This window comes from Antennarius striatus, chromosome 20 (assembly GCF_040054535.1).
Source record: "Antennarius striatus isolate MH-2024 chromosome 20, ASM4005453v1, whole genome shotgun sequence".
Lineage (NCBI taxonomy): Eukaryota > Metazoa > Chordata > Actinopteri > Lophiiformes > Antennariidae > Antennarius > Antennarius striatus.
Window position 1 is genome coordinate 12615167 of NC_090795.1, and position 16356 is coordinate 12631522.

The following is a 16356-nucleotide window of genomic DNA, read 5'->3' on the forward strand; positions in this document are numbered from 1 at the left end:
TATGGGTAATTTGGGCCCTCCTTGTTGCCGTAGAGAGTACTCTGCGCATGCGCTGGGCTTCTTCGTTCCAACTAGCATGGCGTCCTCCTTCGCTGGTTGTAAGTTACACATGAGAGGAAAGGGTAGCCTCGTAACATGTCAGCAGAAGATCGAGTCATATATTCGCAGGAATATTGGAACTAACGTTGTTCCTGCCCAGGCTCAAACACTTCCTGATGACGTCTCTGGTTAGTCTGTCAAACTTCTAAACCAAGTTAGCCTAAATGCTAATGGAGCGCTATTTCACCCTTCTGTCAGCAATGTAATGATTTAGTTATCCATGGATTTAACTCTAATTATGTAACATAAGTAATATAGTAATAAATTACTTATGTAATAGGAATATACTATTGTAATCTTTCCGCTAATAAACTATTTTTCTGTCAAATTGATTCTGACATATATTTTAAATGATGGAGCTTTGATTCTTTGTGGGATGAATGAAAGACATTGTGTCTAGGAGTTATGAAAGTTGTTGTGTTATGGGTGTAATTAGTTTGCATTTATGCATTTAGAGGAATCCATACTTATAACGTTAAGTTTGAATGAAATTTGGCATTGAGTTGATGGGACGTAATGTATACTGTATGGCCACACTTGTTTTAAATAGTGTTAAACCCTTCTGCAGCTAATGGTGACACAACTGTCTCAATATTACATACAAATAAACAAGAGCAATAATAAGAAAGAGAATGTTTCTCCTCAAAGCCTTTTCTTTAATGCTACATTACTGACTAGATAAATTCCCCAGGAGGATAATAAAGTGTTTCTTCTTCTTCTTCTCTTCTGACTAATGCTTTGCTTCTTTGTCGCCAGATAAACCTGCTGAATACAAGTCTTTGCTCACTGTCCATGCAGAGAGACAAGAACAGGCAAAGAGATCTGTTCTCATCAACCTACAGCACAGGATCACTGAGAAAACTTTCCTCAATTATTTATCAAAACATGGAAAGATCAACAAATACTTCTTTTATGAAAGCTATGTATGTAAATGCACATGTTCATCTGATAACTAAGCGGTTTTTTGATATAAATTTTATATATGACAAATGTTGGTATCATGTTAGGATTTAGTTGATGACATGCTTTTCACGATTGTTCTCCAGGGAAGTTATGCTGCCGTGGAATTCGACAGCAGGACAAGTATTGCTTCATTATTTGAAGAAGCAGTCATCTCCAAAACAAACAGTGAACTGATGGTGCCTTTTAAGTCAAGAATGCTGTCACTGAACAACCTCAGTGCTCCAAACTCATCAGCATTGTCGGACAAAAAGCTTCAGCCACAAAACAGTATTCACATCAACCATCTCATAAGCAGACTATCAGCACTGAAAACTGTAAGTGCAACACTATAGATTAAACTATAATATTAGTAGTTTGGATTCAGGACAATTCATTCCACATCTGATACAGACATGTGACTCAAGGATTGAGTTAACCATGAACAACGTTTCTTTGCCCCTCAGATAGACCAACAGATAACCTCTCTGACAGAAGCCTATCAGCTTACAGAGGAGAATATTCGCCTTCGTTTCCTCGTCTGCTCTCTGGTCCAGGACATTACTGCTACTTATTTCCCTGAGTGCACCGTACAACTGTTTGGCTCATCCGTTAATGGCTTCGGAAAACTAGGCTGTGACCTAGATATGAGATTGGACCTGGATGGCATCAGTGGGAAACAAAAAAAGGTGGTAACTCTTAACAGTTTGGGGTTCTACTTTAGTATGAAATTAGCAAATTATTAGACATTTTTAAACAGCTGGTCCAGCCATTTCAGTTCAGTGAATTGTGCAGAGTGAAAAGGGACCTAGAGAAACAGTTCATTCTGTAACAAAAGAAGGTTGATTTAATCATTTGTAAACTTTGTCTTTTCAGCGGGGAAATCTGTCCCTGGAGTACGTCATGAAGGAAGTCACCTCAGAGCGAACTGTCACTCAGCACATCCTCTCAGTCATTGGGGAGTGTGTCGAGCACTTTATGCCTGGATCTGTTGGGGTACAAAAGATTCTTAACGCTCGATGTCCCCTGCTCCGGTTTATGCACCAGCCCTCTGGTTTTCAGTGTGACCTCACAGCCAATAACAGGTATACACCTCTTGTCTCATGTAAGAGATGGGCTGCTTCTAATACAGAAACAGAATGAAGTGTTAGTCATTTTCTTGGATGGCAGCCGTCAGTTTCAGACTGTCGGGTCCAGAAATGTCAGCAAGAATTGGTCATAGTCACACTGAGTTTGCAAAAGCCCCAAATGGAACAGGAGTCCTGCAGGAAGTGCTGCAATAGTTCAGTTCCACCCTGCCACTGTGAAACTGTACAGAACGCTGTGCGTGTGTGTGCGTGTGTGTGTGTGTGTGTGTGACGGGTGAGTTTCAGTTCTTCCTCCTTCAGCCTTACGGGTCTCACTGTGATCGCCACTGATGGTGTAACGCACCTGCTAACGTAGACACAAACCACACTGCAGTTTCTAAGAAATGGATCTGAACCGCCTGTGGGCGGAGGCAGTTCAGACGGGGGGGCTACTGGGACTTTTCTCGTGCTCTGAGGCTTTTGAAGCATCATGTGTCACAGGCTAAACGCTGCTCTTTGGTGATTTTTATGCTTTGATTTGAGTTTCACTGATCCCTTCACATCACTATTTTACTTTCTGAAGTCTGGAATGACGTGGGGATTGAGTAGGTCTTAAGTATCAAATTGTATTTCTCGTACAATAGTTCCGTAGAAACACTGTTTAAGACACACTGTAGATATTTTAATACAGGCCTACATTTTACATTTGAAGTAGAGCAAAAATCTGAAAATTTGAGGCACAGCATTAAAGCAATGTTCCAAACTCACGTTCATATTTATCCACAAAAGCATCTTTAATAGTTCTGAAATGGCTGAATGTAGGACTACGTATAATAATCATAATTTATGTGATTGTTATATTATGGTACTGTTGTAATGACTATTCTATCATGATTGTTTTAATAAAACAACTAACAACAAACAGACACTAGATAGACTCCATAACGCTGCTCCTACCGAAACCTAAAAAGTTGGAAGATACTTTCTTGGCTACATTCTGGACCTGGATCTGTATACAGGGCTGGAACATATTGGCAAAATGTAGAGAAAAAAATAATCCAGAACCTAAAGCTGTTCTTAATCTCCTTCCTGTATATTTGGAAGGAGATATACACCCCTTTCCCCACACAAAATACCACTCAAATCCTTTGATGGTTATTTTGGGCTCTCAGCAGGACACTGACTTTTTATCCATTTCGTTTTGCAAAATAGAGCTGGCAGATTGCAGAAAATAAATTATTACATTGTCACTCACATGCTTTTTATTGTGTGTTCTTGTGTTACACGGAACCGCTAATGCTGAATTCAAACTTCTTCCACGCGGTGCTTGGTGAGGCATTAGTAACACTGCTTGTTCTCCACAGGGTGGCGGTCAAGAGCACAGAGCTGCTCTACCTGTACTCTGAGTTGGACCCTCGGGTGCGTCACCTGGTGTTCGCCGTGCGCAGCTGGGCGCGAGCTCAGGGCATCACCAGCAGGGTCTCCGGAGCCTGGATCACCAATTTCTCCCTCACCCTCATGGTGCTGTTTTTCCTGCAGACGAGGAACCCTCCCATTATCCCCACTCTGGACCACCTAAAGGACCTGGCAGGTACTCCCCAGCTCCTCCCCAGAGAAGCTTCGTTATTGTCAGTGGTTCTGCATTATTGTTGATTTTTCTACAGCCTTACAGACACGTCATGGAGGTTTGGTGTGACAAGGTCACAGTGTAATCTAGCAGCGCTTGCATATCATTCATCCTTACACCACAGTGTGCGTCATTCTGCAAGGAGGGACAACACACATTACATGCCGGTGTTACGTTGTCTGGTTAATATTGTCTCTCTTATAATAATGCATCCATATGATGAAGTACCTCAATTTGTCAGGAAGAGATAAAAAATACACAGGCTGCTCTGGCTATTGTGTCTGTTAGCCATGTTATTAGGCCTTAGCTGTGAGGGTTATTGAAACTGATTTATTATAGTCATAAAACAGATCTACAAGGAGTGTAACTCGGGTGTGTAAGGTGCCCCCTCTCTGGTGAGTTTCACTCTGAGGATCCTTCTGTTTTTAAGCCTTAGGTACTCAGACAGGAAAGCAATTAAATTGTGTTTATTATCACATGGCTGTTTTATGGGTGAAAATATGTCTACACATGTGAAATGTGAAAATGTGTAAAGCAGCCTGGTGGGAACCATCTTCACCCTGATCAGTCTTGTTGGCTGAATTGCTGAAAGTTGAGGTCAAAATGATTAACCCCCCCATTTAAACAGATGAATGATTTTTTTTTAACTGGTTGATTACATTAATTTATTTGGCACATAGAAGCACAATTATTTTACAAAAAAACCCAAAAAAAACTACCAGGATCAAAATTATTACCCCCAATAAAAGCTGGCCTTTTTATTGAGCCAAAGCAATACCATTGGTCTGGTCTGTTTTAAGTGATACAATAGCCATGTAATAATGGAGCTTTTTAAACTTATTTCACTTCTTCAGCAGACCGGAAATAAGTCAGCAAAATAGCTTCAAGTCTTTTTTTTAAATCGTGTCCAAAAAATGTATCAAATACTGTAAAAGAAGATTGTTTTCGTGTAACTGAAAAGAAAAAACACAAACGTTTTTTAATGATCCACAAAATAAGATCTGTAATCTGTAGATCTGTAAATGAAGAAGAGTCATCAATCCAGAAAGATAGATATAAATCATTTATTGATCTAAAAGGAAATTTGTGATCCAAATTGCACTTACAGGTACTTATTAGGATCAATGAGGTGTTATACAGATTTTTTTTTTGTTTGATTTAATTGCTCAATCAAAGTAATTGAGGACCAAAGAAATGTCATTTCATGTTTTGTTGTTGTTCAACCAACTGATGAACATTTCCTTTGGGATCAAAAAGCTGAAACAAATGATTGTTAAAAATAAAGGACGGATCAGCCTGAACTATCCTCTCAGGGAAAATGATCTCCAGAAAAAGATCTAATGCCAAAGCTGAGTCAGTCAGTGTGGCGAAAGTAGACTTTATAACCTTTAACACACAGCATCATTCCAGTGCCAGGTGTGACCCAGGTGTGTCGACACCAACCCCACAAACCCAGCTGTTCCTGCTTCGCAGGAACGTCAAAGCCAACCTTAGCTCACAGAAATCTGTAATGAAATCGCCTTCCTGCCTGCAAGACTGCAGCTCCTTCATCTCAGTCTATTCTGTCACCTTGGCTACCTGATAATTGCCTTCCAAAAGCAATCCAACCCCCCTCCTCCCCTCTGCCACGACCCCCCAACCCCACTACCAGCCCCGTTTGGCACCGACTCTATCACACAGAGTGCTTACAGGACAATAAAAAGCCCATCAGTCTGGGAAGGTCAATGACCCCGCCTCCTTCGGACACACACACACACACACACACACACACACACACACACACACACAAAACACACAAAAGCATGCATACATCTATTTAAACAGTGGTCACACACCACCAGCCTCCTCGTGACAAAGGTGACTTGTAACAAGGGCGTTGGTGGAGAAGTAAACGGGCCAGATCGGGACGTGAGCTGTGCTGTCATGCTGTTTCCTTAAGACCACCTTGGCACACACATGTCCAAACACCTGCTCTCCTCTGTTTCCTCACCATAAGAAGACCCGCACCATTCATCTGTGTTTTGTTTATTGCTATCATAGGCCTGTTAAGGCAGTCATTTGTATCCCCATTCTCATCTCACAAGGTCCCTCGGACCAGAGCGTGATTGAGGGACAAGACTGCACGTTTGTCAGCGACGTCACCAAGATCCCACTCCAGAGCAACACGGAAACCCTCGGTGAGCACAGAGTCAGGGTCGGGGGGGCGGTTATTCAGTTTTGATCGATGCCAATGTGTCATTTAACGTTTTCTTTTCTGGCTGTTTGTCAGAGTGTCTGCTGTGTGGATTCTTTGACTTCTATTCCACCTTTGCATTCCAAAAGATGGCCATAAATATCAGAAAGGTAGGTGCAAATATTCATATCATATGTGAAGCCCAATGTAGTCTCATAATTAGCTTGCATGTGTCCTCTAGTTCATTGTCAGTGCAGGTAAAGGTAACGACTAGCTAGTGAACACAGGGAGACAGTGGGTGACACTGGAATAGTCAGATCACAGGGAGTCACTCTTATGCTTTCGTTCAGCAGGTATGCATAGAAACACATTGCCAAACAAACTATACTGTTTCTCTGTAACTGCTAGTTTTTCTAAAACTTATACAGAAATAATGACTCAGTCCTTTGCTGAAAACTAATTTCTGCAAGCGAAACAAATGCATTATTGCAGATTTTAGTACGATTCAACCATAGAACAAGAACATACTGAGCTCCTTAAAATTACATGTAATGAGTTCTTATTGGCAATGTTTCATCTAAATCCATCAATTTGTTATTGTGCAATCCTGTCAATGCAAAAAAAAAACCAAACAAAAAAAACCCAGTCAAACAAACCAAAGGTATTATTTTAAGTGAGGTAATCGGGCATGTGCAGATTCAATGACATTTTTTGATAAATTAAGCACAGAAATGTCAAAGATTTGTTTAATACGATTTCAAACGCTTTGGTTTTATTTTTTTCCACCAGAGGGCAGCAAGCCTTTTAAGATGTGAACAATCTTTGGGCTCCTGATCGCAAATCTTTACCGTAAATACCTCAAAGGTCCTCAGTCAGGCTCAACTTATGCAATGGTCCGTCTATGCATAAGGTCGTATCTGTTGCTTGGATGATTGTGTGTGCGTCTTTATGAAACCAGAACACACACACAAAACACATGTCATCAAAAAGAGTTTCAGTATTCTTTTCAATGTCCTTTTGACCAGCACTGCTGCTGAGCTCCAGCAGAGAAATCTGCTGCTAATAAAGACGACGTTTGGTGGATGGCATCGTCCCACACACAGAGATGACATCTGTCCTTGTCATATGTGATTGAATGCCAGCCCCACAGGGCCCGTCATCCTTGAGCTGGGTCCCAATTAGGAGCTGGAAGTGTAAACAACCATATTTATTCTATTTATATCTAAGTCAAGCCTGTTGCTGTATTTATTTTCATCTGCAGCCCTGAGAATTAGGTAAAACATTAAGATTTTATTAATGAAATGGAGAGAAAAGATGGAGCCTAAATGATTGTAAATCTATATTCATATCACAGTGCATCTAAAAGATTATATCAGAGAGAGTATTTGCAAATTATCCTCATAACAGTACTGGGAAGTTAATTTACCTCTAATAGTGTGAAGCAATTAATATCCTTACTGTCTTTTCCTTTTGGGTCAAGACATATCATTGATAAAATAGGTATTAGTTCATATTGTCACAGAAGATACAGGGAGCAAACTAGTGGAGCTTTGAATTTAATGAATGAATGCCTCTGGGAATAGGAGACACTGCAGTCTAATATATGAGACTAATATCAGGTTTGACAAAGCAGAGGAAGCCTTCATGTAGCTGTGGCCGTGACCCATGACTGCAGGCTTTCACCAGCAGGGCAAGAGCCATAAATCTGCTTAACTGTGCTGCAGTTCTCCGGTTCGTTCCTCTCCTTTGACTGATGGCTTTACGTTGCCGTCTTTTGTCCCACCCTCATCTTTACTGTCAGGCTTTAGGCGGGATAGTGCATGCAAAGTACTGTAGAAGGCTCTTGACTTCTGTGTGACCCTACAAATTGATGAATCATGTGCTACCCATGACTTCCAAACAGATGTACAGATCACAGATGCTTTTCCAGCTAACATAATTGACATTCCATAGTAGGTTTTCTTATCAGCTCAACTTTGTCTCCATAATTTTTCATTACCCTTTAAGAATTATTATCAGTTTTCACGATTAAAGTCTAGATGTTTTCTAGAGCCATGTCCGAGTCCTGTGGAGAGGGGATCCAGTCAGTTAAAGTTGCCCCAGATACAGCACCAAAGAGCTAGAACTGTGACCAATGAGATAGATGGACCATAACATACTGTACATGCAGGACTACGCTTGTGACAGCTGCTGTTTCAGATTGTGTTTTCATCTCCCAGCATTGTTCTCTTCCATCTCTCCAGGGCACAGAGCAGAATAAGTCGGATATGTCACCGCTGTACATCCAGAACCCGTTTGAACCCAGCCTGAACGTCAGCAAGAACGTCAACACAATACAGATCAATCACTTTGTGCGTTTGTGTCAGGAGAGCGTCTGGATGCTCCAGCAGGGTAGTGATGAACCTTCGGCTACCAAACCTTGGGGACTCGCTAACCTCCTTCTGCCAAGCGGGGTTGGAGGGATCAGGAAAGGCAGGAAACAGGGACAGATTTTCTCCAAGGAGATGATTCTGAGCCTGTTGGAAGGTGTTCAAGCGCCGAGCAAAGATGAGACCCAGAGAAGAAAAAACGTGGCTCATTCGGTGAAGAACACTACCTGATGGCCCACTAGGGATGAGAGGAGCTGCTGCTGCACTCCACTGTAGTTCCAGACACAAACACATGAGGGCGGCCCTGAGTCTGTATGGGACTGACGACTTTTGCGGTTGTTGCTAATACTGAAGATTCCTCTGTAAATCTCACTCAAATATTAAATTAAGATTATGCATTCAAAGATTCATGTGAATTTAAAATTGTATGTCAGGATTTTGATTTACATCAATAACATCTGTTTGTTTGTTGACACAAAATCACCACGGATGTGTTTTTTTTTTTTTTTTGGTATGGTTTCAATACACATGGAATACTCTGCAAAATGGTTTAGTTTTCATGGCATCTCAAGCCTGACAAAGGTTTTAAAAAGGTATCAGATGATCAAAAAATAACGTAAAATATTTTTAAAAATGAACACCACAATACTGTATTTTGAGTGTAGAGAGATATATGAATTAGAAAGTAACTTTATATATCATGTATTAGTTATATGTATTATGCGTATGCTATATACTGTATATAAGTTAATATCTTTTAATCATTTTCACAGATTCCCTCAATTCCTTGTTTTACATCAAAATCTAGCAGCTGGTACACTCTGTGTGTGTGTGTGTGTGTGCGTGTGTGAATAAAAATAAATGACTTTGAATAAACAATTTGCAATTTATTCAGTTTTGAACTTTATTAATCCCCAAATGGGAAATTCTTTTTACACTTAGCGCACACACGCACACACTCTCGTGAGGAACTGTAGACATGCAAATAAATAGATGGTGCAGTGAAGTGTGACCACGCAGCAGCGCCCCATGTGAAGCTTGCGTGCTTCAGGGTCTTGCTCAGGGGCACCTCAGCAGTGCTCAGGAGTTCAACTGACACCTCTCCAACTACCAGTTCACACGCCAAACGTTTTGGACTTGAACCAGCCACCCTCTGGTCCCTGGGCCATTTAATATTAAGCATTTTACCTACTTTTAATGTGTTTGCATTAAATTAGATAATCTTTGAATGCCTGTACTTGCATTCATGGCTTATTAGTAAAAGAACACAAAGGGCAATGAAGTATTTTCTCCACTGCTACATATAGAATGAAGTTTTCAGCAGTAAAGGATCTAAAGCAGCGACATAATGGTGCGAGCATGTGTTATTCAGAAAGCAGCCCATCAGTTTGGTCATCCGTTTCCCTGGAGTCAAAGTCAGCCAGTTCTGTGTTCGTGTCTGTAGAATGAATTGACCTTAAACACCCACTGGTTGACTTGTCATACAAACTCATCTTAATTCAGTTTCCAGGCTAATAGGACTGTATGCACTCCGTTTCAAATGTGGTCCAAACTGGAGATTGTAGGAATAAAAATGCTATTGACATTTCCATTGAATTTTCCCCCCACAAACTGGGAAGCATAGCCCGGAGTTTATGTGTGTGTGTGTAAGGTAGGAGAAAGAAAAGACAGTAGGGTGCGTGTGTTTAGAGTTCATGTGCAGGTTCACTTCCTATGAGTGTTCTTGATTGTGTTTGTGTGTGTGTTTGGAGCCCATGGGACTGTTTGAGGAGTAGGGGGGTGTGTGCAGCCTGCAGCTGTTATTCCACTCATTGCTTTGGGAGGTCAGGAGGGTGAGAGAATAGACTTTTAACTACCTCCTCCACCCTTTACCATGGGGGCACGGCACGGATGGGAGGAAAGAGGTGACGCACGCCACCTGTGGTTTTCAACTTGACTTGGTTCCCCTGCCTCGTCTGTCCTAGCTTACAATTCCTTCAAGTTCAACGCGTTCCTTTTTCTACCTCCGTCATTTTCCCTCTCCGCCCAGAGAGGCCGTGTCCTTTTATTTGTTTATTTCTGTAAAGTGCTTCTGACTGGTGGATCTGGTCTGATGGAGCATCCATTACGAAACATGGGTGGAGAAATCATCTACTCAAGAGACTTTGATGAACTGGTGCTGCAGGGTATTGTTCATTTGAAGGTGCGAGATGCCAGTGCTGTGGATCATCTAATTAGGATGTGCTCCACTGTTTTTTATCTATAGACCCCTCTTTGACGGCACTCGCTCCATTTATTGAACACTTTATTGGGTAATTACTTGTATAGATAGAAACTGTGGCCATTTTCCAAAAGGTTGCCTCCAGTCAAGGTTAATATTTTTTGTAGCTCAGGCCAACATTAACAGCATCAAGGTTTTATGTGACCATCTCAGAGTGAAGTTCGCAACGGGACCAAGGTTGTGTTTGGTTAACCTACACAATCGTGACCTTCCGGGGTATTTACAGGCAGCGCACCTTCATTAGGAAAACTGATGAAAAGTCCTAGATGGATTGGTCGTCTCTCAGGAAGTCCTACGGGTGATGGCCAAAGTTTATGTTGTTGTCTTTTCCTCGGCTCCTGACGTGCCTTCAGAGCCTGAAAGAATGTAAAAAGGTGGCTGGAGGGTTTGAAAAACATGGAGGGAGTCGAAGAAACGAAGTAGGGGGTGTGGTGGTGGTGGGAGGCGGGGGGGGGGGGGGGGGTTGGAAAAACAACAAGAAAGGAAAAAGATCATGGCATGCAGTTTTGGTTCAGTGCCCCCCTGTTCGAGCCACTCTCAGACCGCTGGAGAAGGGTTCAGCTCCTGGAGAACATGATGTTTGATGTGGAAAGCTTATCTGTTGGAGCACTTTCAGAACTTGTCTTATCAAGCCGTCCGATCGACACGCCTCCCCGACTTACCTTCACCGACTCCAAGCCCTGAGAGCAGTGTGGAAAACATAATCGCAGAAACACTTCCTCTGCAGTTCCATGTATTGTCCCTGCAACATTGTTTGAAGTCATTACACCAGTTTCCGTGGTTGAGGGACAAGCATCCTGGGGGACCCCACTTCTCTGCAAGGTTTCCCATTCATCAACACCACGTTTGCTTTGCATAGGAGGTGGTGAGAAGGAGCACCAGAATGCACTTCAGCACAGTGAGGCCCCAGATGTTATCAGGCTGCAGAGCTCTGTGTGTAACTGAGGAGGTGTGTTCTGGCTGAAAAATGGCTTATTGAAAGCTGCCTTCCAGTGACCCCAGTCAAAAGGAGCCTGTAGTACAGGTCTCCACATCCCCTCTACATTGAAAAGATGAGGTAAGCTATTGGCCACAAACCCATTGGTTAAAGGTATGTGGGTAACTTGTATGGGAATGCCCTGGACTTACTGTGCCCACACATTGTCCCATTGTTTCAGCGTAGGACGCATGGCTGCTTAATTGGACCCTGGCACAGAGCTACTAGCAACCAAAGCCCCCAAGTGACGGCCACCCTGGTGGGTCGCACATTCTTCCTCTCACTGGATGGTAGAGAGGCGTCCACTGAGATCAGGCCCTGTTGAGACCGGGACCACATCTGATGGAAGACGAACCGTCACACAGATACAACACGCACAAACACACAGGGCACATTGTGATCAGGATGGAGGAGGGTATCCATGACAAGACCCCAGTCTTCCACAGCAGCTCGCTGGGCTGCAGTGCATGTGTGATCCCAGACAAGACATTATCACATTTGCTGTTTACATCTCGCGGAGCGTTTTTTTGTTCATCCGTCCTTCCATCAAATATCTTCACAACCATTGCAAATAGAAAGAAAAAACATGTCACTCGGGCAGCAAAGGTGATGAAAGTGAGATGATGATCTTGACCTTGAGAAAAGTAGGTTACGGTCAAATTTCAACTTTTGTACATTCAGGAACCGGATAAGATAGATAGACGAAGGAGAATCTATCTCAGACCGTAAATCAAAGCTAGTGCTTTGATTTACGGTCTGAGATAGATTCTATCCTGAGATACTTTTGCACATATCTCAGGAACCGGATAAGATAGAAAGACAAAACTATATCAAGGTCACATTTTCACTTTTATATCTCTTTAGGGACACATCTCTGACACCTCATGACAAATAGAATGCACCAGTTACATGTTGGATCATGGGTCTTTTATTAAATGACCATGACCTATGAAAGAAGTTCAGGGTAAAATTTTTAATTCAGGGGTGTCGCAGGATGTTGCAGTCCCTGACTGCCTTTTTTTTTTTTTTGCTTAAATTTGTACTGATAATACAATATTTCCAAGAGAGTTCCTGAAGAAAAGTTTCATGTTATAGATTCATGAAATAAAATCCTCAGTTAATAGATGTATGGAGAAACAGTTTGATCATGCTATTTTAAATTAATTCTATTGGTATATTTAGGATGGTTGGTCCATTTATAACAGCAGCACACTGGAAATAATGACAGCTTTTGAAAATTTGTAAAAAGTATTAAAGTACTAGAATTTTTTTTCAAAAAGATTGTATATAAATCTATTTTTTTCACACCACTGCATTGTATGGTTCATAAAAACGAAGCGACACGCGTTCTGAATGTACCATTAATACGACTCCATCAGCTTCTTCCAGTGTGTGTTCCAGTACCGTATGTGGACCCCCAACCCTCTTTACAGTAGGACTGTAAAGAGGGTTGGGGGTGTAACGATGGGCTTGAAGAGATGGTGACGTTAGCCATGTGGCTGGAAGGTTGATCACCTCCCCCCACCCCACTCCTCCTCATCCTCATGAGCCAGATCTCTTCTTCCTTTTCTATAAGAGCTTAATCTACATTCTGCACCACAGCCAGAGCGGACGTTATCAGCAGAGTGAGAGGCTGCATGTTAGCTCCAGCCGGGGCTCCCTTCACTGAACACGCCTGGTTGAACAGATACACAATCCTATGGACATGCATATTCATGGTTTGAGTTCACTGCCCCTTAAGAGTGGACAACAGGGCAGTTGGTTCAGATAATTCAAAGTACCCCCCCCCCCCCAAAAAAAGAAAAAAAAAGTATCAAACCCAGGTTGCATTGTTCAGAGAACAACCAATTTGTGCTAAATGGAAATATCTCTGAAGACTACTGGGTGGACTGGCCTTACATTTTGGATGAATTAATCTCAATTTCATGATTCCTCACCCACACCTAGTGTCACAAGGTCAAATCAGCTTCAAGTGCCTTTGTGCCTTGATGTGTATTGCCACTAAGCTTATTTTAGTATGCTAACGTGTTTATTAAAATGTGTATTAGGCCTTATCTTCAAACCAGTGCAGCTGTAGTTTTCATTCCAGCCAGTCATTATTGTAATTATGATTATTTCACGGTCAAAGTATTTAAATTCTTTTGTACAAATGATTTGTTTGTTGTGTTTTGTAATCCTGGGACCACTAACATCTAACTTCTGATCTCTTACGGGGTTCAACTGCAGGTTTGATTCCACTGGTGTGTAAAATCGTCCTCAAAATGCTCTCGTTTCTGTGAAATATAATATTTTTGCATGACTCAGCACTAAAGTAAATTTGACACGTTTAACTTTCCATCCCCATCCATCATTTTTGAGGAATAGCCCTAATTTTATTTCCCGAGTGACATTTATGAAATGATTCCCTCCACTTTCCTGTTTTGACAAATTGTGTTGCTGATTTCCTGAACAGCGTAGCAGCACCAAATTAGTAGGTGTGCTTATGCTATATGTGTGGCATACTCCTTAACGTCTTTCCAGGTCAGACTCTCCTCTCTGGGCTCTTTTGCTTTCCATCCATTTAGACATAATGGAATTCATTCCAGGAAATCATAAAGATACAATTCAGAGACTCTGTTTTTGTAATCAGAAACTAGGGGCTCCTTTTTCTATTATTTTTCCAATCAAAGCCGCAGAATTTCATTCCTCCTCAGTGTAAAAGATTGTTTTTCTTCAGCGTTATTGCTCATGTGGTGTAGACTGTGACCTCCATGCATTTCACTTATATGGAAACATTTTCCTCCCCCCCCCCCCAACTCCTCCATGCACAATTAATTTCAGATGTCACTTGTAGGTGGTTGGTGAATTCCTGAAATGCTGGAGTGTTTTTCTTTCTCTGCCTCACTGTTTTCCAGTAAATACAAATTGGAGATCAGAGCATCAGAAGGAACGACGGAAATGAACTGAGACAGAATGAAAAGAAATGCACTGTAACTGGTACTTTCAGAGAAGAACTCCTAGTGCCACGCTCAACTTGAAGCTACATTTGACATCGTTTTGGTTGCCACTCTATCCAGAGCCACAGAGACAGGGTGGTCAGCGTCCGCGGAGGGCAGGTTTTCAGGTTGAATGAGCTGTGACAGATACACGGGATGCGATACCTTCTTTTCCATGGCTTGTCAGACATTATTTCACAACTCAAATTCATAAATCTGTCAAAAAAATTATGGGATGTAAAGAAAAGAAAATATTCATGAATAAAATGCATTTTTTTTTCAGTGTCCTTTGATGAATTAATTCCTAAAAACATTAAATCATGCTTTATAGGGTTCAGAAATACTGATATAAAAACCTGACTCTATAACTTCAATTGTACAATGATATTCATCAGAAGCTCTCAGAATCCAGAATGATTTTAGATGCACTTTAATTGATTTAGCATCACTTTCATTAAGGCTCCAAAAAAGCTGAGCAAGCACTCAAACGTGGAATGAAAATGTAGTTTAGCGGACCTCTGATTGGTCAGAGAGGAGCGTTCCTGGAACAAATTTGTTTTGAGTGAAATGTTCCTTTAGCCATTGCCATTAGCTCATAGTGTCATGTAACAATCATTTTGAAAATGATGGAGCCATCAGCATTAACACATATTCTGTTACAGTGACATTAATGAATGTAATTTTCACTATTTTTGTTGCATATTTTCTGGTTAGAACTTCAAAATAATCAAAATTCTTGTGTTTGTCTTTCGGATTTATACATTTGTTTACTGATTTATTTTTTTTAACATTGCGTGTATCGCATCCGTGTTTTTAAATAAATCATTGGTATCATTTATGTAGCTTATTTTGATGCAACCATATTCAGGGCTTTTTCCTAGTTATTGTATTGGTTCTTTGTAAGGCCGCTGAAATCAATGCTTTGTCCCGGTACGATGGTGATGCTGCAGGAGGAGGATGGATGCGGACACTTAACCTGGTGGGCTCAGTTCAGGACATGGATGTGAGGGTGGAGGCCACAAAGCCAACTCTGTTTCAGCGTGAGCTCCGGGCGGCCCTTACTGGCAGACAGACAGATCAGTATTGTGTGTATTCCATGGAACTCAGTGTTCTGTAACACTCCCACAATGACACACAAACCCATCCAGATGTGTTGAGTGTGCATCAAGAGTGAAAAGTCACATTTTTATCCAAAGAAAATATAGTAATTTTTGGGTATTTGTTATCAAAGCCTTACTATGACTGTCTGTAGCTATCCCAGGGAACTAGGTCTACGCCTAACATCTGTTCAGCTAAAAGAGGCAGCTCAGATCTTTTATCACCTTTTGCACTCTGACATGAATAATCTACACTGAGAAGCTGGATAAATATAGGCTCTGAACTAAGTATGGAGTCATCCTTACTTAGAATCAACCCAAATTCTTAAAACATCTCAAGCCTGTCAAAAATCCTCTCGTCTCAAACCGCTCCTGATGCCCAGCATCGGCACAACAGGACTGAGGTTAACTGTGCAGGAATAAGAAAGGGAACAAACATAAAGTCATCCTCAGGAGTATTATCCTATTTTTACAGTATATTTTCAATATATCTCTCTCCCTTCGGCCCCCACCTCTGATTTCCTCAACATCAGGGAGAATAGTAGAAAAGGCAGAGATGAAACGTGGCTTACCGTCTCTCCTTTCCTCCTCGCCCCCTCTTCCCCAGTCTCCAACCTTCCTTGTTGGCTCCAATTAAACCGGCTCTGGTTCCTCTTGCATAATAAAACCCCAATAAAACCCCCTATCGGCTTCCTGTGCAAGTTCATAGTGTGGTTAATGAAGCCGCTATCAGCTCACAGAGCGGGACAAGGTCTTATTAGAGCCAGTGGAATG

At 41.6% G+C, this 16356-nt stretch overlaps 1 protein-coding gene across 1 annotated transcript; it reads left to right on the plus strand.

The window, feature by feature from the left end:
* Positions 1-42: 42 nt before the first annotated feature.
* Positions 43-9136, plus strand: mtpap (mitochondrial poly(A) polymerase). Its single transcript, XM_068304586.1, has 9 exons — positions 43-227; positions 856-1022; positions 1146-1376; positions 1506-1727; positions 1915-2123; positions 3470-3696; positions 5817-5909; positions 6002-6075; positions 8149-9136. The coding sequence occupies exons 1-9, from the start codon at positions 77-79 to the stop codon at positions 8503-8505; spliced, it is 1731 nt and encodes a 576-aa protein (XP_068160687.1). The 5' UTR covers positions 43-76; the 3' UTR covers positions 8506-9136.
* Positions 9137-16356: the final 7220 nt, after the last annotated feature.

Bases quoted from the DNA above. Each gene is read 5' to 3' on its own strand.
- mtpap (XM_068304586.1), top strand. From the start codon at position 77: ATGGCGTCCTCCTTCGCTGGTTGTAAGTTACACATGAGAGGAAAGGGT. The intron at 2,124-3,469 runs GTATACACCTCT...TGTTCTCCACAG, and splicing joins GACCTCACAGCCAATAACAG to GGTGGCGGTCAAGAGCACAG. The intron at 3,697-5,816 runs GTACTCCCCAGC...TCATCTCACAAG, and splicing joins CCACCTAAAGGACCTGGCAG to GTCCCTCGGACCAGAGCGTG.